The sequence below is a fragment of the Echiichthys vipera genome, assembly GCF_963691815.1.
Source record: "Echiichthys vipera genome assembly, chromosome: X".
Lineage (NCBI taxonomy): Eukaryota > Metazoa > Chordata > Actinopteri > Perciformes > Trachinidae > Echiichthys > Echiichthys vipera.
This window is the reverse complement of record NC_139825.1, coordinates 36,063,261-36,088,476: the sequence shown is the minus strand read 5'-3', so window position 1 is coordinate 36,088,476 and position 25,216 is coordinate 36,063,261. Positions and strand designations below refer to the sequence as shown.

Sequence of the window (25,216 nt, the reverse complement as noted above, 5' to 3'; positions counted from 1 at the left end):
AATTGAAAATATTCTCTCCTGTGCTGGCTGTGCCCTTGAAGCATGCTGGCTACCTTGACAATGTCTTTGACAGGAAGTGGGGCGGGCTGAGGAGCGGGTGTGATACCCTTCAAGGTGTCTGAGAGAGCATCCAAGGCATCATCTGTTCCCGTGGACAGCTGGGTGAACAAATGCAGACAGAAAGATTCCGATTTAAATGTGGGGTTTTAGATCCAAAAAAGTCCAAAAAAGGCTTGAGTTGTACTTGTGTGTTTACCTCTGGGACGGTTTCTGTGGGAACAAAAGCAGCGGACTTCACAGTCGGAGCAGCACTGGAGGCAACAAAGTCTCCCATCAAGTCGTCCAGAGCGAAGTCTGCAGAGGGCTGAGGGAGCAACAGAATGAAGTGATTAAAACCTGCATTGGCACTCAATTTCAAATTGTAGTACCTTTCCATTTAAGAAAAGGTATCTGTGCATTGCATTGTATTATTATGGGCTGCAGCTAGATCTATGTATGGGCTGCAGCTAGATCTATGTACCTGCGCAGGAGGGGCTGAGGGGGTGATGACAGGAGCCTGAACAGCAGGAGCTGTTGAGGAGGTAACAAAGCCTCCAGATAAAATGTCCAGAGCGTCACCAGTGCACATGGTGGGCTGCAGGAGGTAAGGAGAAGGGAGAGAAATCACAAGGAGCTCTGATCAAAATACAGTCTGAAGGAGAAATTTCAGCTCTTCAATGCAAAAAAGTAAATCACATGTAAAAGTGTTATTTCTGGAGAAAGTCTTAATCATAAGTGAATTTGTCCCAGTCTCACCTCAGGTTTAGGAGCAGGCAGTTTTTTGAGTTCATCCTCTTTAAACCTGTATTCTGGAGGAATTGATTCCTCTGTCTCTCCTACAAACACACCCTTCTTCTTCTTGTGTTTGTCCTCCTATGAAAAGTGAGAAGAAAATCCAGCAAAAACAAGACATTACCCATAAGATTCTGAATCCAGTCCGCTCCCCTAAACATAGAAGATTCAAAAAAGAAGGGCATTGTGCCAGGAGGGCTTTCTACAAAAAAATCTGTTTGGCTTTCATGTTATTTTCCTATATATCAAATACATGCAAGGCAACAAAATAAAGTGTGTTTGGTGAGTGAGCCCTTTGTGTGTCTATGTGTGTCCATACCGAGACGATGTCCTCAGGTTTGAGTTTGGGGAGTTCAGGTTTTGGTTTGTCTTTTGGCAACGTGTCACTGAGAGCGCTGAGAGCATCCAGAGACAGAGAGTCACCCTGAGGAAAGAACAGGAGGGGATGTCAATGGCATAGTCTGGCTCACTGGATGTACTGTGCTGTGATAGGTCTGACATGGATGTCAGGGCCCTTCCGCAATCTCCACTATCTCTTTTGCAAAGACTGCATCCAGGGATCCGCCCAAAACGATAGTGATTGGTTTGAAGGTATACAGACAACAGTGCTGTGTCAGCGCTTAAGTATGGTCTGGCGTTGCAAGACTATACAGTAAATCATGTGATAGCTTTAGCTAGTCTTAAAAAAAAAGAGAGTAAAAAGACGTTATAAGGCAAGAGGGGTTAAAATGCCCTATTTACTTTTCTATTTGTGTAGTTTATATAGTAATCCAGAAAAAAAATGATATCCTCACAGTTTTGGGTTTCGCTTGTCGTTGTTGTCCATGAAGGACATCAACTGAGCTAGGCTGCTCCAGAGGACAAACTACTTTCTGCAGGAACATAGGGACATAGAGTGGGATATAAGGACTGAAATAAGATGGTAGAGAATGCAAGAAAAGGCACGCACAACTGAGAATACAGAAAAAAAAATGTGTGGCTCAAATCAAGCATCCATTGGTTTATAGCCGTGGTATAATAGCCACATACAACGGCGATGAAGTCTATGACGTCCAATTCCTTTTCACAATTCAGTATCACTCTGCGTCTGAGATGACACACACACACACACACACACACACACACACACACACACACACACACACACACACACACACACACACACACACACACACACACACACACACACACACACACACACACACACACACACACACACACACACACACACACACACACACACACACACACACACACACACACACACACACACACACACACACACACACACACACACACACACACACACACACACACACCAGTAGCTTTACCTGTGTCTTCCTGGAAGGAGGAGGGACAGGTGCATGAACTGTAGACGCTTTAGTTGGAGCCAAATAATCTGCAGAAAGTAGATCCAGAGCTGACAAATCCTCTACCTTGGTCTGGAAAAAAGAAACAGCAACTTTCAGGTGTAAGAAAAGCGAGGAAATTTAAAAAAAAACACAACATCCTGATTTAAACAAAGTTAAAATAATAGTTACACACAGGAAATACACCTATTTTGCTTCTTGCTGAGAGATGAAAATGTGAGGATGTGAAGAAAAGATCTTTACCGCACTCAATCTGTGTGATAAATAGGATACTGTTAGCTTAGCTTATGGCTAACATGGCTGGCTTTTTGTTGTTTTTACATTGCGGTTACAAGATAAAACGCGCCAGTCAGTGGACTTTAAAGGTGTTAGTGGGCTGATTTAAAAAGAAAATTTTGGACAGTGCCAGGAAAGCCTTTTGCCCTTGTCCATTCTTGCTTTTATGTTAAGCTAACCCTCTGCTTTGGGAGCGTACATATGTTTCCTGGGTCCTATGTTCCCTGCTTTGTATGTGACCAGGAAACACAGGACACAGGAAACATAGGACCCTTTTATTAAACATAGGACCTAACCCTAAACCTACCCCTAACCCCTAACGCCTAACCCGTTAAGAAATTGAGGGGAATATCCCGGTATGTATTGCCACCGGGGACCCCTTTTTGGGAAAAATGGGGAACATAGGTCCCGGGGAACCTAGCTGTGGCTTGCTGTAGCTTAATTTAATACACAGACATGAGAGTGGTATTAATCTTCTCATCTAACTGTGCATCCAAACATCCCAACTGTTTCTGTATATATTTTTCATCTGCTTGAATGATTCATCTGTACATCACATCACAGATTTAAAGTGTACCTGTGAAGAAGGAGCTGAGGGGGTTGTGACAGGAGCCTTGACAGCAGGAGCTGGTGAAGAGTCCAAGAAGTCTCCAGACAAAATGTCCAGAGCGTCACCAGTACACATGGTGGGCTGCAAGAGGAGGGGAGAATGGAGAATGATGAGTCAGCATTTATTTAACATTTGTACTTTATTTGAAATAGATAGACACCTTTAAGAGTCATTTTAAGAGCATGGAATTTAACTGTCATAGTGTCCCAGTCTCACCTCAGGTTTGGGAGCAGGCAGTTTTTTGAGTTCCTCTTTATTAAACCTGTATTCTGGAGGAATTGATTCCTCCGTCTCTCCTACAAACACACCCTCCTTCTTCTTGTGTTTGCCCTCCTAGAAAAAGGAAAAAGAGTAGGAAATATTAAGGCCCAGTGACTCTTTTTTGTGATGAGCTGCCAGTATGCCAACAGCAGGAGGCTTTCTGCAATTTCTGAAAAAGCTGGGAACTCTGTGAGTGTTTGTGCTCCTACCGAGACGATGTCCTCAGGTCTGAGTTTGGGGAGTTCAGGTTTTGGTTTGTCTTTTGGCAACGTGTCACTGAGAGCACTGAGAGCATCAAGAGACAGAGGGTCGCCCTGAGGAGAGAACAGGGAGATTGAGTCCTACTGATCTGTCATACATTTATAGTTTAGAGTTCCCCTCAGGCATGTTTTAAAGTATGTAAAACTGCTCTGCTATGATTAATTTTTTATTTAACATGGTTTTCCCACATATAAAGTAAAAAAAAAATCTCAGAAGGGGCTTGATGCACATCTCTATTTTTCCCTCATTGACAAATTCTGGGTCTGGTCTTGCCACGACCAACATATACCACCACCGCACATTTAAACACAAGATTTCAGAAAACTTTTAATACATAAAATATTTGTCTTAATGTAAGTAATCAACTGAGGAAGTTTAATGTTGATATCTATTAGTTAGATAAATCATCTAAGATTTTGTTTCTGCATCTCACCTGAACCAGCTGGTGCTTGACTTCAGGGGCTCTCTTTCCAGGTTCAGGAGCAGGAAAATAGCACACAGCAACTTCGGGAACTGCGGTTGACTCAACTTTCTACACCATACAATGACAATGACATCATTAATTGCTATCTGTAGCTTCTCCTGACTTTTTATGTAATGCCACCAACAGGTCAAAGGGTTCACCTGTCCAGAGGAATATCTACTGATGAGATAGGCATAGAATTTTATAACCAACATTTGTTTTTCCTCTAGCGCCATCATGAGGTTGTTATTTATTGTGCTGAATGAAATGTCTCTATTGGTTAAATTGCCCTGAAATTTGGTGCAGACATCCATGTTCCCGTCAGGATTTACTGTAATAACTTTGGTGACCCCCTGAATTTTCCATCAGGTCAAAATTGAAAATTGCCCAAAACTTTGGTTTATGACTGAATAGCCTACTAATAATATTTTGAGTCTCAGTTGTATGTTTTGGTTATGTGCTAATTAACAAATGCTAATATGCTAACATGCTAAATGTGGATGCCTGGTACACATTATACCCACTTATCATCAGAACATTAGCTTTATTGTGAGCATGATGTTAGCATTTAGCTGAGGGCCACTGTGTAAAGTACAGCCTCACAAAGCTAGCTAGCATAGCATTTGCCAGATCTGCATGGTGCTTTATTGCAATCAGTTTGGGCCATTATTAGCTAGCTAAGAGATGCTTGCAGGAAAGGAGGCATGAGCTTGCTGTACCAAAGCAGTAGAAGAAGTAAGTCCAGCTTCCAGAGAGAAATCATCTGAGCCTTTCTCCATCTTGGGTTTTTTGTCAGTGGGAGGACAAACAGCCACAGGAGGAACGCCAGGGGATTTCTACAACAATCAACAGAGACATCATTTGAAGAGATTATTTTAGAGTCCTCCTCCAGACACATTTGTAAAAATACTCTGCTATCTGCAAGTGTTCACTTGGAATGTCCCAGCTTCATGTTGACCAGATTGGTTTCTAAACCCACTTCGGACCAAAGATTCGCAAAGAGACAAGTTGAAACTTACAATGTGCAGCTCTGTAAGTTCTGAACCTGCAAGTTCACACCAATTAGGCGTTGGGCCTTTGCTCAAAACTGCCTTTTGAGCAGCTGACAGTTTGTAGCTGACTTGACCAGATGACATGCTTTACGTTCTCAAACCAGCTGCTGGAGACTTGACGAGCTGAGTCGCAGGCGCCAACAGTTTTTTCTCATTGTAAATCTTAAGTCTGAACTGGGCTTTAGGTATGTGATGTATGAAACCCTGGATGTCTGAATACGGAATTAAGACACTGCAGTTTAGAGGCAAAAATGCTCAGCTGTAGCATTGACTGCTCAATTCATTCATGATATGTTTTGTGCCATAAAAACACACCCACACTATATAGACATGTTAAAAGGTAAAAAGTTGATTTTCATTAGAGGGGGCCTTTAATACAATGCTGTCTGCTACCAGTAACAGATCTACAGATTACCTTTGGAAGAGGAGCCTGGACAGCAGGTGCTGCAGATGAGGACACAAAGCCTCCAGACAAAATGTCCAGAGCATCATCAGTACCAATGGTGGGCTGCAGGAGGATGGAGGAGGGAAGAGGGACACAGAGGGAAGTATATTGTATATCAATGTCCTGTTGTTATTATCATGTTTATATCACTGTGATACTTCAAGAGACTTAAAGTGAATCTATCCCAGTCTCACCTCAGGTTTTGGAGCAGGCAGTTTTTTTAGTTCCTCCTCATTAAACCTGTATTCTGGAGGAATTGCGTCATCCCTCTCTCCTACAAACACACCCTTCTTTTTCTTGTGTTTGTCCTCCTATAAAAAGGAAATTATCAGGCATGGTTTGATGGCATATTTTTCAGTAATTGTTTTTGAGTGGAATTGAAATGTCAGGATTAGTCCAAAAAATTTGCCAATAGATACAAGATATACAACTAGAGAGCTAATCAAAGGCTTTGAGAAAATATAAGGAAAAGACAGTGTGGCTGCTTGTGCTCTTACCGAGACGATGTCCTCAGGTCTGAGTTCAGGGAGTTCAGGTTTTGGTTTGTCTTCTGGCAATGTGCCCATGAGAGCGCTGAGAGCATCCAGAGACAGAGAGTCACCCTGAGGAGAGAACAGGAAAGGAAGTCAATAATCTGTGTTTCACTACAGCAATAAGAAGAGGACAGGGGCATGGGTACAAAGTGTATTGTTCACTTGAACTCCTGAAAATTTCACCGTATCGGTCTTGGGCTTGGTGTCCACTTTAGAATCCAGTCCAGCCTCCAGAGAGAAATCACACGAGACTTTCTCGATCTTGGCTTTTTTATCAGCAGGAGGACACACAGCCATAGGAGGACACACAGCCATAGGTGGACACACGGCCGCGGGAGGACACACAGCCATAGGAGGACACACGGCCATAGGAGGACACACGGCCATAGGAGGACACACCGCCATAGGAGGACACACAGCCGCAGGAGGACACACGGCCACAGGAGGACAGACAGCCGCGGGAGGACACACAGCCACATAAGGAGCATCTTTCTACAACAGCCAACAATGGTTCAATGTTCAAAAACAACTCTTCTGACCAGCCAAGAGGAATGAGAAGGAGTGTGAGCTTAAAGTACCGGGGCAGTAGCAGACGGGAGTCCAGCCTCCAGAGAGAAATCATCCGAGACTTTCCCCATCTTAGCTTTTTTATCAGCTGGAGGAGCAGGACTCTGCAAAAGAAACACAACATTAGACAATAAAATATCAAGTCCTTTAGTCAGACGACGCTGGAATTACATTGCACATTTAGTTTTACTTTACTTTTACAGGAGATGGTGCAAAGTTAGCAGGGCCAGCAGATGAGGCACTGACGCTGTCAGCATTGTCCTTTTTCTACACATTGCAGAAAGTAAAATAGAAGATGGAAAATTGTTAAGTATCAACTTTTGTCAAAAGGGTACAAGGGGTGTAAAGGTGGAGGTTGGACTTGGTGTTCCATGCTTGAAGACTCTGACCTCTTGCTTCTTGGGTTCAACTGGAACAGTTTTAGTCATGAACCCAAATGAGAGAGAATCCAGGGCCTCGTCTGTGCTCAGTGGTTTCTGAGATGAAAAGAGTGCATCAACAACAGATAATGACAAAATATATGGATATGATCAGAACTACTAATATGATCTGACTTTAGGAAGAATTACTCCAAATTTGAGCCACATAATTCTCCACTAGAGGGTGGCCCTGGACAAGTCTAAGGCAAACAAAGTGCAAAATAACACAAACCAGACTATGTACCAGGAAAAGTACAGACACACCCTTCACATTGCATAGAGAAAAAACAATCTCAAATGAGCTAAAAAAAACACATTTGACACATAAATTGTGATGTAGCAATAATAAGATAAACATCAAAACAAAAACAAAAAACAAATCTCAGAGTGGAGCAAAGTTTCTGGGTGGAAACAGATCATGAGACACAGAGCTAAAGAAGTGGGAGTAGGCTATGATGCAAATGTGGGTGTGTTGAGGGTGAGTAAATAGTAACCTACATATGGGCGGATAGTTAAGTGTGTATCGGTGTGTGAGCGCGTGGGCATTTGTCTGCTGTTGTGCATGTTTGGGTTTGGTCGGGTAAGAGCCAACGGGCTGGAATAGAGAAGGTGGGTCCTATACTGCTTGCTGAGACAACACCCACCAGTGTAATGCAACATTCCCCACTCTAGAGGAACCAGGAGATCACACAGTGGAAACACTGCTTCCTGAATGTGTGTGTGTGTGTGTGTGTGTGTGTGTGTGTGTGTGTGTGTGTGTGTGTGTGTGTGTAATGTAAGTGCATGCTCAGTTGCTTACATGTAAGAAATAGTTTAGAAAGAGCAAGTCTCTGTCTGATTTGTACCAAAATGAGTGTAATGCAGGAGGTTGTGACTCCACAAAATGATTGTGAACGGTTTACTTACAGGAACATCCTTGGGTGTAACAGCGGCTCCTGCTGGAAGCTAGAAAAAAGAAATTTATTTCAGATTTGAAGAAAAAAAAAAATACTGAAGTAATTTCAGAGAATCAACATAGGCTTAGTTCACCCAAAGTATGAAAACCTTTCCCCAACATATTCTCCTCTTCTGGCCATACAGATAGATTCGGCTTTATACCGTATGTGGAGGTTTTAAAACATTGGTCTCTAGGGTTCAGTATCATTTTAATAGTGCAGTGTATCCCAAAAAAGCCATGTCTGCTATGTCAGCCTTTCCGGGTGTTCCGTATCAGCGCTTTCAGCGCCCTGCATCGTCATTGCAGCTGGGGAATCACTGTAATGGCACTGTAGCAGCACTTTCTACTTGTACAGTATAGCTGTGACATCACGCCATACAGAAGTCCTGACGGCTCATATAAAGGCACATTTTCTGAATATGGGCTGTGTGCATTCCTCTGTGGATTGAGTGTTTTGATACCTTTAGTATTTTTTATATAGCGCCTGCTTTATAATAAAGAACGACATGGACATTTCACTTTGTACAGTATGGGACTTTAAAGGTGGAACAATCTGATCAAAGAATGAGTAAACTATATTGTGAAACAGGGTTTGATGCCAGCATTTGGTACTTAACAGTTTTTTATGAATACATGCCAAAGACATATTTGCTTGGTCCCAAAAAACTATAACATTTGAAACTCAGCCCTGCTCATCTCCTTATCATACAATAAAGGTGAATGGAGCTTTGTTTATGTTTCTCACAATATTGAAAAAGTTCCCATTACTCGATAACCCACAGACCTGACTGTCTGTTTTCATAGGAACTACTTCCCACTGAATAAATAGTCCTTCGAAAAGCTCCATGTGTTGACAGCAAAGTTTATCAGTGGGACAAACTCTGCGGTGGCAAAGCTAATTAGATAATCAGATGGAGAGGAGGGGAGAACTGACCGTATCTGTAAATCTGTAGTCTGGAGGCAGCGAGCTCTCTCTCTCTCCACACTTCTGACCCTTCTCGGAGGTGATGTCATGCTGTGACACATGCAACACACACACACACACAGTTACTCACAGCAGATTCATGCTGCAGCTCAGTGCAGTCACAGACCTGCTCAGTTAATGTTCAAACACATGCGTGCACACTGTGCTGCTGTACCTCTTTGACCTCTGGCCCGGTGTATACAGGCTGCGGGCGTGCAATAGGGTCAACAGATGGCAGTATGCTGGCCAAGGCATCGAAAGGATCCACCTGCACACGCAACACAACTCAACACAATGGAGCAAGCATCATGCTTTTTAAAGCAAACTCATTGTGCTTTGGTAGTTATTTACCTCTTTGGCTCCTTTAGCTGCTGCGGGAGGAACCTCCACCTGCACCTGCAACACAGATTCAGGATCAGTACACAGACCTCAATGACATGAAAGACACAATACACAGACATTGTTGTTCAAGAAACTACAACTGCAAATTGACCCACATGCTCCAGGAGAGACCTCATGATAATATCTTTCAGAAAAAGACATTTCCCCAAAATCAGACACCAATGACAAATCTCACCAGTCCCTGACGGCACAGTATTGGTCTATTGAGTCAGAACAAAATAAAAATATCCAATGCAATATTTATACAGACAGACAGGAAATACACAGAATAAAAGTATCCAACAGCCTCCACCACTGATGGTTTCAGGATTGTCTACCATCGTTTGAGTCGGTTTTGCTCTTTTCTTCCCCTGCACAGACACATTCCAACCGCAGACATGGAAACTGGCTTTGATGTATTAGCTGGATCAACTTTATGCACATCAGCTTTGACTTTTGAGATGGCAGTGCCACTCTAAAATACAATGCATTTAAATCTATTTTAAGCCAAGTACATGTCAAGTAAAATTACAGGTCCACTGAACCTGCACAAAGTCAGTTATACACCCAAAGAGTCAAATAAAAGACAGGAAAGTGAGCGACCAACTCCAGCAGTAGAAATCTTCCATCAACTGACAGACATTAGTTTAGAAGCGTCAGGTGTTGTGCAATTAAATTAGAGCAAGAAGACAAACCAACAAACTGTAAGCCTCTCCTCCTTTCATTCTCTCTTTTTCTTTTCTGCCACTGACTCAGATTTCAGTGGTGTTGCAATTGGACAGGTGTGTACTATTTGCAAATAAGTGTAGGCATGCTGAGAAAAGGGCTGCAGAGTAAAGAACAAAGGTTCTACTTGGTCATCTCCAAAGAAAGAAGCTCCCAAAGGGAGTAATCTCCAAAGAAAGAATCTGAGTGTTCTCAGGTAAAGAAAGTTAAAAAAAAAAACCCTGATAAGAGTCTGCGACACAAAGATGTTGCAGAAAGAGTGCCTCGCCTTGAGTCATGATAAAGAGTCTGAGAAGCCTGTAGCAGTCAGATCTACCTTGGCTGTGTCTTTGGGTGACTCTTTAGGTTTGGTCACAGCAGTGGTCGATGTCATGCCAGCGGCTGCAGAAGGAATTGTAGCTTTGGCTTTGACTTGGGAGACAGAAGAAGTCTACAAACAGGTAGCTAATGATTACTCAAAAACAGGATGATAGATACAAAACACTTCTAAATCCAGTGTTAGTGAAAACAGAGCAGGAGAAAAAGTACAATGACCTCTGGTCAGACCTGCTAATGTAGTCTTACTAAAGCAACGTTTCTTTGTTGTGCGCTGTTGTGAGTTATTAACCATTCAGGTCTACTGAAGACTAATCTGACCATTGATCAGTGTGATTGGTTAAACCCTGGTGCTAGCCCATTTAAAACGTTGTATACGTTACAGTACTGCTGATTTTTTAAAACTCTCTTGAGTAATTTTCTGCCTCCCAGACAGCTCACAAGAGCCTTGAAACTTGCTTGGAATATGTAATGTCAATGCAATAAGCAGAGAATTTTTAGTGTATTCAAGAATTCACCTCATACTGTATCTAAAATGTAGGTCGGCTGCTTAGCAAGATATTCACCAACTATTTTATCAGAAGATTTAATCTAAAAACCTAAAATAAACCAAAGAATAATCGATGGAACAATAAGAAATATGATAAGCAAACATTGGTGTGAAAAAGATCATGTGAATTCAGAAAGGCTGTTGGAGTTAAATCCCCTGGCTCGACCAACAGGGACTCTCTTCAACAGACAATACAACTTTACAGCAACACAAGCTCAATGAAAAATAAATCCTATACAAAATGTTCATGAACCAGCATGTTACCAAGTTGGTATATATAGCAGCCCATTTATGCCAATGCAACGGGAAAAAAAAAGATCCTGCTAGTCATTTAATGACAATCTTTCTCAAAATAATTGAGTATCGCAAAATTAGTAGTTTCTTCAATATAATGACAAATGTTCTCATGCAGAGATGCTAGCTAATTATTTTAGAAAGTTTCCAACCCCGTGTCCAACAAAAAGCATATTTTTTTCTTTGCAATTGGAGCGCTGTGTTTTTTTGATCTCCTACATACGGAAGCAGCATGGCGAGGCACTGAGCATCTCATCTGCGCTGTGATTCTGGCGAGTCTAAACATTTTTGCTAAAACGCTAGGCTTGTCATCGTCTCTCTTTACTCTGCTGTCCAATCACAGTGGAAGATGGTCGGGACAAATATCATAAAGACCCACTGTCATTCTACATAAACAAGTGTTTTCAGAGTGCCATCAAGTGTTTTCTCCTAGTTGAAAACTGGGAGAAAACGCTTTGGTGGACACAGCCTTTGTCATTGTTTTGAGATACTAAATCATTATTTTTAGAAAGTTTCTCATTATAATTACTTGCAGGACCTTTTATTTTTCATAACAATGCTAAGTATTGGAGGAAATGGGCTTCAAAAGTGTAAAAAAATAAATCAAAATCCAAATAAAATGATCAGCAGTAATGTAAATAAACAGTTAGCAATGCTTTCTTCACAAAGACACCATTACCTTTGGCATCTCTTTAGCCCCAGCTGAAGTCATGTCAACAAAGGTAGCCCCGGCGGACGACATGTCAATAACAGTAGCCCCTGCCGGCGTAGTGTTAGTCTACAAACCAAGGAGCACGTGTTTAAAGAAAGTCATGGGAAAGTTATTCAGCTCCACAGGGTGATGAGTATTCATCTCAAGCGTGATGATATGAGTGCTCATTAATTTGATACAGCAAGTGCTTCTACCAGATCAAGGTGTTTGAGCGGCTGAGCCACAGATACACCGGGAAAATGTGTTTTGCAAAGATAAAAAGAAGATGAAGCCAGTGAAGAAGAGAGTGGAGCTGTGTCGCCATGATGAGCATACGCTGAGAGGGTAGAAGGAAGCAGTGGTTCATGTTACATCGCACCAAACAGCCAAAAGCCCTTTCCCCGTATATTTAAGCATCCAGAGTCTGTCTACCTCTGGTTTGGCTTTTCCTGCTGTCCCAGTTGAAGCATCTCCTCCAGCTGTGACACCACTTTTTGTGGCTCCGCCTGTTGCTGTGGTAACCACCCCAGGCTTTGTAGCCATGGCGGATCCTGATGATGCCTTCTGTAATGTACCAGGTGTAGAAAAGTTGATCATCTACCTTTATTACAGCTCACTGGATGCTTGTGATGACTTAATAGGTATGTTTGTGACAACTGCTAGTGTCTTTACTTTGTCTGACTAAATTAAATGAATTGTTAAAAGGGACAATGCACCTATTCTACACACAAAAGCCAGTTTATCTGCCATAATGAGTACTACTCAGCTTGGGAAAACAGCTGTTTAATGTCTTCTGTGGCTCCAAAGGCAGATGAAAAAAACAAATGGGTGTTTGTCAGGTAATTCATTTGTTATTAGTTGCATTTTGGGAAATGTAGTTTCCAGTGATTCTTCTACAACTCAGAAATCAAGGGACATGGGTTTGTTATTATTATGTAACTAGCTGATTATTCATAATTATATTAAAAAGGAAATATATAATCAATATAATATATTCATACTAAAAATCATCAAGTTTATTAAATAATGGAAATCACAAGAATAACTTAATTATCTGCATCATCGTAGATAAGTAAAGCATCAAAGCTTATTATACTTTTTATCACAGAAACATCGAGCTGCTGCTACAACATGCCGTAAGCTAGTTGAGTACTGAACCATTTTAAAATATATATTTAATGTCAAATTATTGATTTTTTTAGTAAAAAGTCATAATTATAATAATAAGCGGGAAAATGTAGAGTGAATGTGTCATCATTGTGAATTAAACCCAGTTCACAGCGATTCATGAACCTTTTGGGGTTCAATAATTACCGGCCTTGCTCTACAACCAGAAGCTAAAAGACAAAACCAGGAATGGAACGAGCCATATAAGGTCCATACTGCAGACTAACAGTCAGGATATCTTGACCTCTGCTGCTTAGATTTTGAAAATCTGTCTCGTGTGAGTCCTGTCACTTAATAAAACTGCCACATTCAATAACTCGAGTGCTCCTTTAAGTTAAAAAAAAAGAGGTAGAGAAAGTCCCTTAGATGGCCTTTAATGATGCACCATACATAGTGGCTGTTTGTATGGCTCAACATGATATACTGCCCACAGTATGCACATACGCTGCCACTGAAACATGAGCAGCTGTACCCCACTATAGCAAAGTCAAAGCTCCTAACAAGAGTCATCTAAAGCTAAAGGTTAATGACTAAGAAATACAAGCTTAGTCTATTAATAACATGGTAAGTTTAAAACATGCCATTGTCTCATAATGTGCTATTTTAAATACTTCTACATATAGCTACTTTCAAAGACACCATGCAGGTATGAAAATAGACAATGTCAAGGCCGGCCTTGCTGATTTGTCGGGTACAAACACTGTCTGCCCTTAAAGAAGTTAAAGAGATAAACGAGAAGCTGTTAGGCCATTGACTCAGTGGAAGCCTTGTTTTAAAGCCAAAATGGTTGTTCCAAGACAAAAACTAGTAATTAAGAGACTTTCAGTACTTTCACTGTAGAGAAACAGAACAGTTTGTCCTGGTCACCCTGTTGTTGTCCCCTGTAAACAGCACTTGGCAGACATTTAATAAAATACAGATTAGGCCAAATACCTAAGTGAATTCTGACGACTGTTTAATAGCAACAGACATAATGCTGGTATGCTAACAAGACTTCAGATCTTAAAAAATAAAAGCGTAAAATTACTTGCAATTGTTTTATAGGCCCTATTAACATTCTGGTAAATAAATTTAACATGTCCTAAAGTTCTACTTAAACAAACAGTTGAGAATTACTGAAACATCTTTAAATGAGTCCAACCAGCAACACAGCAAACTGAAAACGAAGGTACCATCACTTTGTTTGAGAGCAGCATTTAGGGGTTAAAAGGCTTCCTACTGAAAAACTGGGTGTTACCTCTTTTGTGCTTGAATGGAAGGAAAAGGAAAGTTTTCTTTTCTGCTGTTTGTGCTGCTGCTCTGTGTGTGCTAAACCTATTCCCTCGCTCTGAATAAAACTGTTAAAAACATGAAGCTGGAACAGGAAAGGAAGTAACAATACTACAGAGTCCAGATAATGACTGGGCCAGAGGTCAGACACACAATAATCCACTGATTGAACAAAGGAAGTTGACTCTATTCTTAAGAGAAAGACAGGACTAGAAGAGGTTAAAGGGCATTAAAGAGGAGGAATGTTTGATACCTCGAACTGCGCAGGCTTCACAGTGGAGACCTGAGCTGCCGGTTTGGGTGTGGCCTTGGTCGGCTGCGGCTAGAGAGACAAACAGAGAAAGAGAGAGAGAGATAAAAGTTAAGCAATTTGCAGTGAGAAATCATCAACATCATAATTTCAAGATTCCCATAGAGCAACGTGAAGATTTTGCAAGAATCAACATTCGTTTAGAAACAAAACATTCCATGCAGCTCATTTATGGATGGAGAGGGAAAAGACGCTTGGCCACGTAGCTTCAACCCGTAACTTTTTACAGAAAATAACATAAAAGAACTGAGACTGCAATTTATCACAGTGCCAAACGCATGTCCGCCAAACTGCAGTCAGGGTTGATTCGAGCGCTACATTACTGACTGAAGGGTGTGACCGTTGCTTGACAGCAGAGAGCAAAGAGGCCGAGTATTATTGTTTTCTCAAACTGACAACAGTGATGAAAACGTAGGATTAACGAGTCACACAGTGTAAAATTATCACTGAGATGATTTACACATAATCCAACTTCAAAGTATGACGTATTAGGGACATTATGGGTAAAAAAACTAAAAGATTTTGGAGCCAGGTGAGGGGGTATCCCCAAGATTAAAGTTACTCTGAGATTAAAGTGGTAAATATATGAGAAAAAACTCACAAATGTGTGAGAGAAAAAAAACTCTGGATATTCTCGAACATGATTAAATACATTTGACAGTGTCAGGAATGTGAAGGTGTAAGGATATCTCTGGTTACATTTACGGGCAGTTCACATGGGATTTGCAGTACAGTAGGGCACAATATGACAGATTATCCATTGATAATCCACTGATAATACATGGAAAGCATCAGCGTCTCTGATGAGGCGGTTGATCCAACCTTGCAAACTGAAGGGCTGTGGGTTCTTGGAAAAAATAAAACAAGATTTTCCTAGTTTTTTTCCCAGAAATGTATGACGCCTATCTTGAGTTTTTTTCTGGCATACTACCCACCTCCCCAGCTTCCTTATTATTGTTTGGTTTGTCAAACTCACTGTGCTGCACTGCACTTCCTCACTTGCTAACTATCTACGGTGTTACTGGTTATCTAAGATTTTCTCTTGATAAGATTTGAGTTTCTGTGGCTGATACTGTTTCCAGTTCAGTAACAAAAACTTATCATGCTGAAGGTCCAGTTCATCTCCTGGTAATTGTCCAGGTCAGTCACAGTGACTAAGGCCTTACTGTTTCTTTCAGAAGTTAATGGGGCATTGTTTACATTTTGGGGTTGTTTTTTTATCTCACATTACTTCTGACCCCCCGTCAATTAGACAGAAGTGAAAACTGATTAAAGTATCCATAGCCTTGGTCATATCCCGGTCACATTTACTCAATTATAAAATAAACTACAATTACCGTCTTGCAGTTAGTTGTCTCCACCAGCCCTTCTGTTCCTGAGTTATGACCCATAATGATGTCACAGTGAAGTTGACCTTTGACCTTTTGGACATCACTTCATCATTTTATTCTATTAGTTGATTGTGTGAAATGTCACAATTAGCGGAGGAATTCTTGAGTTATGGTTGAAAAACACATTATGAGTTCTCAGTGGCCTTGACCTTTGACCTCTAAATTCGAATGAGTTGATTCTCGAGTCCAAGTCGATGTTTATGCCAAATTTAGGGGGTTTCTGAGATATCGCCTTCACAAGTATGGCTGAACAGACACGAGGTCAAAGTGACATTTGATCTCCAAAGTCTTATCAGTTCTTTCTTGAATCCAAGTGGATATTTGTACCACATTTAAGCTTGATAGTAGTAGATATCAAGTTCACAAGAATGGGAAAGACAGATGAACGGAAAAACTGAAAACATAAGGCCTCTGGCCATAGCTATCGCTGGCACAGAGGTATTAAAATAATTTAACCAGCTGCTAGAGTCTGACAGACGGGAGTCAATTTGTTGCTTAACATGAGTAACTATATAAAACAAAACAAAACTAGTGCTTATTTCTATGGTGCACAAGGAGGGAGGGCATCCACAGAGTGTATTAAGTAAACTTCTTTTTGAAGTTTGGTCTCCGGGTGGAGCCCAGTATGCTTCAGAGCCCAGCCCAGTTCTTTCAGGTGGTGTGAATAAAGCACACAGAGCCTCCGCCCAACTGACGCCTGGTGAGAATCTCTGCAGTCAGTTTCACATCCAACCCAATGCATTGTATGTTGTTTTATCATTGCAGAGTCAGAGCTAACCAAGCCGGTTAGGGAACATTACTGTGTTTCCTTCGAATCATACAAGGTTGTGAGATCATTTGGATATTAGCACACAGGTTGCCACAGGTTCACTGCACTGTAAAAAAACAACAACTTGGAATTTACATTGTTCCAAAAATATTCTTGACAGGTGCCCTGGAGTCCCTCAATACCTGAAAGCCTCTGAGTGAGATAACTTGTCAGCTGTGCGTCATGATTTACAGTTTCAGCATACTGAGGCAGTGTGGTAAAGCCAGGTTATACGTCTGCGAATGAAGACAGTGAGTGAACGGAAACACAGATGAACAAGAGGAGGGAGAGACACAGAGAGACAGAGTGCACTGTAAATTACACAACTCTGAACCATCTGCAATCTCTGATTTAGAAATTATTGCGGATCCGTCAATGATTGCCTCACACGCTGGTGGTGCATTTCACATAAGGTCACAACCCAGCTCAGGGTGAGCAGGATTTGAATCACAGACAGTGCTTACTTTAGCTTTGCTCCATAGGGCAGCTTTGAGGCTCACACTTCCCTCAATATGTATTTGGAAATATAAATTTTTCAACCTTTTAGACCTCTGTGATATATTTTTTAGGTTAGGAATAATGTTATTATTAATGTATTTACTGTTGGAAGGTCCACATTATACTGTTTAGGGAGAGAATGTTTAGGAGGAAGTGGCACAAAGGAGTAATTGAGGTCACAAGCAGCCAGGGCATCCCACTGCCACAGGGGAAGTCATGTTACTCCTGTTGCTGCAGTACATTTCCTGCATGCTGGGTGGTAATGCATGATGTATCTGATGTGGTTTGAACAGAAATCCACCAGCAAATATATTTTCATTGCGAAATGATGAAACTGATGCTGGAAATACTGGAACACTGTGTGATCACACCAGTCCAGGGTAATGCTCCAATTTTTTATACTGATGCTAATTTACCTGAATTTCAGTACCGATATAAAAACATTACTTTTATAGATTTTTGGCCTTTTAATTGCTATATTTATCAGGACATCAGCGACAGGAAACGAAGGGGAGAGAGAGTGGATGACATGCAGCAAAGGGCCGCAGGCCAGAGTTGAACCTGGGCCACTGCAGCAATTACTTTTAGCCTCTGTATATTGGACTACTGCTCTACCCCGAATATGGTGTATTTGACAGTTTACTCAGCATGCCAAAATGCCATAAAACATTAAAAAAGTTAACCATACTACATGCCTGTAATGCTCGATAAAAATAAATGCATAAAACACAGAAGTGTTATTTTAAATGAAGTACTCTGTATCACTTTAAGGGTATTGGTACTGGTAGTGTAGTTTTCTTTAACGATATCCAGCCCTAGAAACGGCTAGCCCGGCTGCCCTGCCTCCGGTTCAGTGACGTACATTGAATAATTTAATTTGATTAAAGGGATTGTGGTCACAGCAGTGTGTCCCCTTCTTGTCTAAAGCATGATGTCAGATCTCTCATAAAATTAAATAAAGACATCATGTCTCCTACCAGAAATGGACACTATGACTAAGCCAAAGCTCTCAAAGACTATATCCAAAACTCGCCAAAGTTTTTAAATGCCTCTGCTGAATTCAGAGGAAGTTGGCCAAGATTTGGTGACTAATTTGCCTTTTAGTCATATGAGAGCAGTCCACAAACAAAGTGCAAGACCCACACCATGGAAGCATGTGTGAACTTGCTGATCTCAGGGTAATGTGACAGTTCCTTTGCTCTCTGACCCCTCATACACATTCAATAAGTTACACTCAATTACTAGAGGTCGGAACAAATGCTCAAATTTTGTTGCATGCATTTGCTTTACCACCAGTGAAGAGATGTATGCTTCAAACCATGCTTCAAAAAACATACACACACAAAAGAAGAGGCTTGATCTGACATCCAAAGCCCTGCCTTCACTGTCAATGCCAATTAACAAAGACAGGTTGGACACATACAGTGAACCACCCAGATACTTCTCCAATAGACAAACAAACAGGCTGCTCATTTCATTCATGGTGCATTTAGGGAAACAATGCATTGTGTAAGAGACAGGAGGGGCACTTCATACAGTAGCAAGTTTATGAGATGACTCCCATGTCAGTGTCAGATTATAATAAAGAGAGAAGTACAAAGGTCTCTTCCCTGGACTGAAACAAAAGGTGATATCATCTTGTTGGCTTTCTTAAATTTTTCTCACACAAGAAAATGAATACGCAGCAAGGTATTTGACAGAGTTTCAGTTGTGTGTCTACAGCTAACGCAGAGGTTTTGTTATGTCACCAGACTGAACTCGGGCTCACCTGAGATCCACCTAAATACTTTGCAAGCTTCAAACTGCAGCATTCCTCATGCAGACTGCAACTTCCCAGCCACATACAGTACAAGCTGTATTTAGCACATGCCTTACACATAAAGTCTTATGCTTTAACATGTGGGGCACAGGTGACCTCAGGGAAAATTAAACCTATATTTACCCATATTCTAAGGTGAATGGTCTAGCAGTGGGCATGAATGCTTGAGTACTTGATTTGAACGTCAGTATTCATTCAGCGTACGAGTACTTGCTTCTTCTTTTTTTGCTTTGTACCTAATGCTACATTAACTTCAACATTACATTTCACACTACAACAACATTCAACACACCAAGGATAACAGCGCTGGGCAACCCCATGATTGAATACACACCATAACGTTAGCTACAGTAGCTGTATAAGTAGTCAACTCAACCAATAGTAAGTTAACAAGTTAATGTTACTTTAGCTAATGAATGAAATTGCATGATGTGAAATAAACATAACATGAATAAAACTAATACATAAACTCATAAAAAATGAATTTTGGAAGCTTTGGTCCCTATTTTTTAAACATTTTTGGCAAGTACTCGAATGTGGAAATTACTTAAATGCCCAACTGTAATATCGACTACTGTGCTGCACAGTAATAAATAAACTCCACATGCTAAAAACAAATTAAAAAATAATGTATTACCCTTCAAAAACAACAGCTCCCAAAGAAAGAAAGAGTAGTGCCAATATGAAACACTGAGTTTAGGTACAGGTACCAATTTTAATATGAAGGACAGAAAATGTTTCCCTACAAAAACCTTCATTTAACAAAAGAAGCAAAAGTTATCAACTTAGCAAATGTTAAAGGATGTAATGCAAGATACAAGAAATTTACCTCAATAAATATTTTCCTTTCGACTAAGGAGAATAATTTCACCGGAGTAAACAACGCAAGAAATCTCACCAAGAACTCAAACACCTGCTTTCTTTTTGGACAGAAAAATAATTTGGCCCCATCATTCGCTTTTCACAAAAAACAAAGCTCCCACATTGTGGAACAGAAGCTAGCCCCAAAGTTATACGTGACACAGCCAAGATGCATGACCAAACATAAGGTGGAAAAATTAACAGGAACACCTTACAATCCTGCAGTAAACACTACCTTTCCGAGGCAATTACATTTGTGTTGACACTGTGACAATTAACTCAATACTGCAGTTTGTGATGTCAGTATGTCACGCAGCATTATGAGCCATTCCTGTTATTCTGACCGGCCCTTTACACAAAAATTGAACACATCTGTACCTGATAGAAATTTTGTTGGGGTGAGGGAAGGGGCCGATAGTTGCCGTGTATCTGTTTTATAAAAGGACATGTAAAACAGCTGTTAACAGATCAAAGCTGACAGACACTTAATGACTGTGCATCAGTGCAATTGTACAATGAGACATGTAAACACCATAATACATGAGAGCACACACATTCAAACATATATGGAAGTGCCAAGTTACCAATTACAAGTGCCAAGTTACCAATTACAAGTCCCCAGGCTTTGTTCGATCAGGGGTTCATACGCACTTACAATGAAGAAGGTGGTCATTTGACAGACAGGGCTTTAGCAAGCAGTAACCAGTGAGGAAAACAGTGACTGACGTAGTTGGGAACAGGACACTGATACCAACATCATGGTCATTCTGAGAGAGCTGAGTGTGATCAAAATAGACACAAGGTTTCAGAGTGTGGACGTTTGCAGCAGAGTGCCATTTCAAACCACTGCGCTCAGTTCAACCTGGCATTCATTCAGTTTGTCACATCATCACAGACGGAAACATATGACATGCTTGATGTTTGCCTTTTTGTCTTGTTTTAGATGAGGCGTCATCTCACACGTCAGGCTGATGCTCCCTACATGAAACACGTAACTCACAATGTTCTGTCAGAAGTGTAGAAACAATGCAGAATATCCAGGCCTTACCCAACGACAGCGATTAAAGCAACAGCTTGTGCCTGTAATGAAAACTGATGACTAATGCTGGGCCCCACCCGACAAAACCACAGACACGCACATGTGAATATGGCTGTGAGCAGCTCCTCAGCGTACTCCACGACTTCAAAATAGCACTGGCAATTTGACTAAATGGTCAGCAGTGATAAGGCAGATCATCTCAGGTCAGTGGGTGAAGTGACGAAAGCTGCAGTTGGTGTTAGAAGGAAAGAATGTGGAGCAGAACATCCTAACGAAGCTTACAATTATAGTCTGTAGTTTCAGTGCAGAGCTGCATGAATATTGGTGCTGTAGGGAAAACTCTTATGAGCTAACAGACAGTGGTGTTAACTCAAGAGTGATGTCAGCAGTGAAAACTACCGTCATAGGCTACCTGTGCTGACATTGTTCTGTTAATGCACTCTATTGTCAGCCAGGATAAAAAAAACAAAAACCCATAGCACTTTAACAGCACCGTACTGGTTTCATGTTACTATATCACTTCTCTCTTAAGTGCAAACTAATATGCATTGTTGAGAAGCACCGATCTTCTAGTCTGCTGTATTTGTTCTATTATTTTTTCCATCATGTGCACACTGACTCATACTTTTTTATATAAACAATAACCAACAATATACAGAAGTCGGGATACTGTTAGATTATTTAGTTTAAAGTCTTATTAAGAGTTGTTGTCAGACCCTGATGATATAATAATTATTATTAAACATTAGTGCAGTATCTCTCAGTGTTTACAGTTGATTATATGCTGTCTTTTTTGTCGTTACCTTGACAACAACTCTTCTTGCGGTCCATAAAAGTCACAATAACACAGTGATCTTAGTCCTCTGCTAACTATCCTTAACTAGAAGTGTAAGAGGCAGTAAACTCGATCACCATAAACTGCTGTTAAATGTCAACACATAAACGATAAGCCTCCAACTGTCAGATGGTAAATAGAGCCGTCACGAGATATTTGACAGGCAGACAGGAAGCCCTTCCATGCACAGTCATTTACAAAAAAGAGCGAACATGAAGGGGAAATACTGTCCAGATACATACCATAAGTCTGATTCTGAGTGTGTTTCCTCTGTATATGCTGATTTGTAGGCTATACTACCAAGATGCTCTCTTGAGGCTGGTTCACCTAAGAGTCCTGCTGTGGAAACACTGTATGTCAAGCGAACACGCATGCATACACACACATGTAAACACACATATAGAAAAACTTGCTGCTCCGCCTTCATGGAAGTGGCACAACAAGCCTGTGCTGCTCTGGCTCCACCTCCTCAGCCACAAGGCAGCAGAGCAGGCTAAGTTAGATTGGACGGTCTGACACAAAAGGACCAACCCCCTGCTCAGCTGCCTGCCAGGAAATATAAATAAGTAGGTTTTAGGGAAAGTTTGGGCTGGGCTTTGAGAGGAGGGATGTTGCACTTTGATAACAGACACAGAAGATATTTGCACGAAGAGTTATCGAGGAGTTGAAGGAAGGAGCGGTGATGATGAGGCAGAAGTGGATTTGCTGCAGCAGTGTTGTTGGCAGAGTCTGGGTGTGTCTGAAAAGCTCACTGCTTAGGAATCTAGACTGCAGAGCCATTTGAACAAGAGACTATTTGTGTGTGCGTGTTAGGAAAGAAAAGAAGAAAAGAGAAGAGAGAGGGAGGGGAATCACATCACATGTAGTCCAAACCACACCCAAAGACAGGCAGAGCAGAGATAAAGAAAAACTTTAAAATTAAGAAAGATGCAGGATAGAAAACACTGTAACTGAGATCACCATTAATACAAGTTCAGACATTTTCTCTCTGGCCTTCAAAGTAACCCCTGGACAAAGGGACAGACAGGAAACACAGCTTCTGGACAATAGCCAGGAGTTATGTAAGGATTTTAGAAAAACATAGAGGCAACTCTCTAAACTCACAAACACACGTTGAGCATTAATAAGTAGAGTTTTCCTCTGCTCAAGTTAATCCAGACACTTTGAACTACTGCTTAGACGAAGCACTCCACACCACCAAACAAACTGTATCAACCATGTTGAAAGGGGAAAGGCTTTGGAAAACAGCACCTCACTGTGTCTAAAAATACACATAGCACTTAGAGGGAAATTAATGGAGTATTGTATGAACGTCATCTGAAACTGCTGTGTAGGCTCACTGTGTCTGTCAGTTTATACATCAGTCTGATGTTTTATGCTAAATAAAAGGGAAAAATCCTAATTTGTTATTTTGGAGCATGATGTAGATTTGAGCTGTCCTTTGATAGAAATGTGATGCTTTTAAAAGCAAATAAATGAACAGTGTTGTTTAGTGGTTTTAGAGAATTTAACATGGCATTTAATATTTATAATGCTCCACAATGAACTCTAGCTACTCTATAGGAAACATTTTTTTCTTCTCGGAAGCACCTCTGTACCTTAGTAGACTTGCTTTAACAGCCAAAGCAAGCTGATGATTAAAGGACACATCTTCTAAAAATTGAGATTTCAATGTCTTTATTTATTATAAAGCTGGGTAAGGAGCCACATAGATACAGTGAAAGTATCAAAACATTCAATCCAAAGAGATATGCACACAGCCTGTACTCAGAAAGTGTGTCTTTAAAAAGCCATCAGGACTTCTGTACAGTTGTGATGTCACAACTATACTTTATAAACTACAGTGTCGTTACAGTCGTTCGCCGGCTGCAATGGTGATGCAGAGATGCTAAGATGCTGAATATCTGGAAAGGCTGACCAATCAGTGCAGACTGGTCTTTTTCTGGAGAGGGGCTTAAAGAGACAGGCAATATTGTTTTTTCTTTTAACATTAAAGCATGTAAACATGTTCTAGTAGTAACCGAAAATACAAGAATGAACCTGAAAATGAGCTTACAGTAATATGTCCCCTTTAAATACAGATACACCGAGTTCAGAATTAAGCATGGCAGATGTATTTTTGATATTTTCTTCATGAGAATAATGCTCTGGCTTGTTTCTAAATTCCTCTTATCTTATTCTTTTTGTCTAAAAATATCTTCAGAAACCACAATTAAGCAAATCCCCTCAACTTGTTGCACAATCTCTGCCTGGCATCTCCCTGGCAGAAATATGTGTCTGTTTTTGATCCTTTCAGAATAAATCTTCTCTAATAGCTTTGTCCCGACTGACTGTAAAACACAACAGAGCCTGCCCTCTGCTTTTGTGTTTTTGACTCTGTTAGTGGTGTGATGTGTCAGAGACAGACCTGGCATGTTTCTTGCATGCTTACGCTAGATCCAAAGGCCTTACTTGGTAACCCTTGGTAACACTTATCTGTGTTGACAACTAATGAGCTAAAGCAGACCGTGGGCGCACCCATCCAGAGGGATTGACCAATCAGAGCTGTGAAGCTTAGGGTTTCTCATCTGAATTTCTGATTCTGTTTCTAGGAGCTCACAGGAAAACTCTAAGTGGGAGGCTGTGAGGTATCATATTTCTTAAACTAAGTCAGTGGGAAAACACCGGACTGGTGTTGTATAGTTTTGTTGGCAAGAGATTAAAGTGAAAAGCATTTCACATTGAAAACATACTGGTATAACTTAAATAGATAGTGGTGTGTTTTGCGAGGATGTTCTGGAGGTTATAAAAGAGTGTTTGAATCAGGAACAGAAACAGTAACTGCCAGAACGACTCTGTGTACTACATGTGAACGGGGAAGCTTTTAAATCCTGCTAATTAAAAAGCCTGTTGTCAACATGTAGGATACACTGACTATCCAAAAATAACAGGAATAAAACAGGAGCAACCTGGATAACTTGTCAAACCAGATGACAACTCCTTTAAGAAACAAAGAAACATGGATTAAACATGTGGTGGTAGTCGATCTGAAGGACAAATCAATAAGGTCACTGAGGTCATTAGTGCTCAGCCTTTAGCCGGTTGTAGCTATGTATTCTGGGCTTATTGCATGGTGGGTTGAGTCTTCTAGCTCTCACCAGCCCTGTTTCCAGCAACGGCAGACAGACAAGTATCCCGGCGAAAAAATCATTCCATGTTTTTTTTTTGGAAATGATATACATCCAATAAGCCATTGAGACAGTTTTTTTCATGTAACAACTATTAACAGAGAAA

General features: G+C 40.8%; 1 protein-coding gene across 21 annotated transcripts in view; it reads right to left on the bottom strand.

The window, feature by feature from the left end:
• Positions 1 to 25,216, bottom strand: part of cast (calpastatin) — a 41,134-nt gene that overhangs the window by 3,390 nt on the left and 12,528 nt on the right. For 5 of the 21 annotated variants that reach the window (XM_083939133.1, XM_083939122.1, XM_083939138.1 and 2 more), the window contains 27 exons: positions 14,636 to 14,704; positions 12,379 to 12,510; positions 11,935 to 12,033; positions 10,413 to 10,526; positions 9,341 to 9,385; positions 9,165 to 9,257; positions 8,960 to 9,040; positions 7,995 to 8,033; positions 7,059 to 7,145; positions 6,865 to 6,936; positions 6,681 to 6,773; positions 6,286 to 6,594; positions 6,067 to 6,171; positions 5,764 to 5,880; positions 5,540 to 5,632; positions 4,792 to 4,908; positions 4,043 to 4,141; positions 3,558 to 3,662; positions 3,304 to 3,420; positions 3,055 to 3,168; positions 2,163 to 2,273; positions 1,626 to 1,703; positions 1,151 to 1,255; positions 796 to 912; positions 521 to 634; positions 257 to 364; positions 54 to 158 (listed from right to left, as the gene is read on the bottom strand). In XM_083939133.1, coding sequence (XP_083795259.1) covers positions 54 to 158; positions 257 to 364; positions 521 to 634; positions 796 to 912; positions 1,151 to 1,255; positions 1,626 to 1,703; positions 2,163 to 2,273; positions 3,055 to 3,168; positions 3,304 to 3,420; positions 3,558 to 3,662; positions 4,043 to 4,141; positions 4,792 to 4,908; positions 5,540 to 5,632; positions 5,764 to 5,880; positions 6,067 to 6,171; positions 6,286 to 6,594; positions 6,681 to 6,773; positions 6,865 to 6,936; positions 7,059 to 7,145; positions 7,995 to 8,033; positions 8,960 to 9,040; positions 9,165 to 9,257; positions 9,341 to 9,385; positions 10,413 to 10,526; positions 11,935 to 12,033; positions 12,379 to 12,510; positions 14,636 to 14,704 — 2,838 coding nt within the window. Of the gene's footprint in view, positions 1 to 53; positions 159 to 256; positions 365 to 520; positions 635 to 795; positions 913 to 1,150; positions 1,256 to 1,625; positions 1,704 to 2,162; positions 2,274 to 3,054; positions 3,169 to 3,303; positions 3,421 to 3,557; positions 3,663 to 4,042; positions 4,142 to 4,791; positions 4,909 to 5,539; positions 5,633 to 5,763; positions 5,881 to 6,066; positions 6,172 to 6,285; positions 6,595 to 6,680; positions 6,774 to 6,864; positions 6,937 to 7,058; positions 7,146 to 7,994; positions 8,034 to 8,959; positions 9,041 to 9,164; positions 9,258 to 9,340; positions 9,386 to 10,412; positions 10,527 to 11,934; positions 12,034 to 12,378; positions 12,511 to 14,635; positions 14,705 to 20,447; positions 20,499 to 22,185; positions 22,340 to 25,216 lie in introns of those variants that run through there. The other 16 variants (XM_083939127.1, XM_083939130.1, XM_083939132.1 and 13 more) reach the window with 14 other exon arrangements.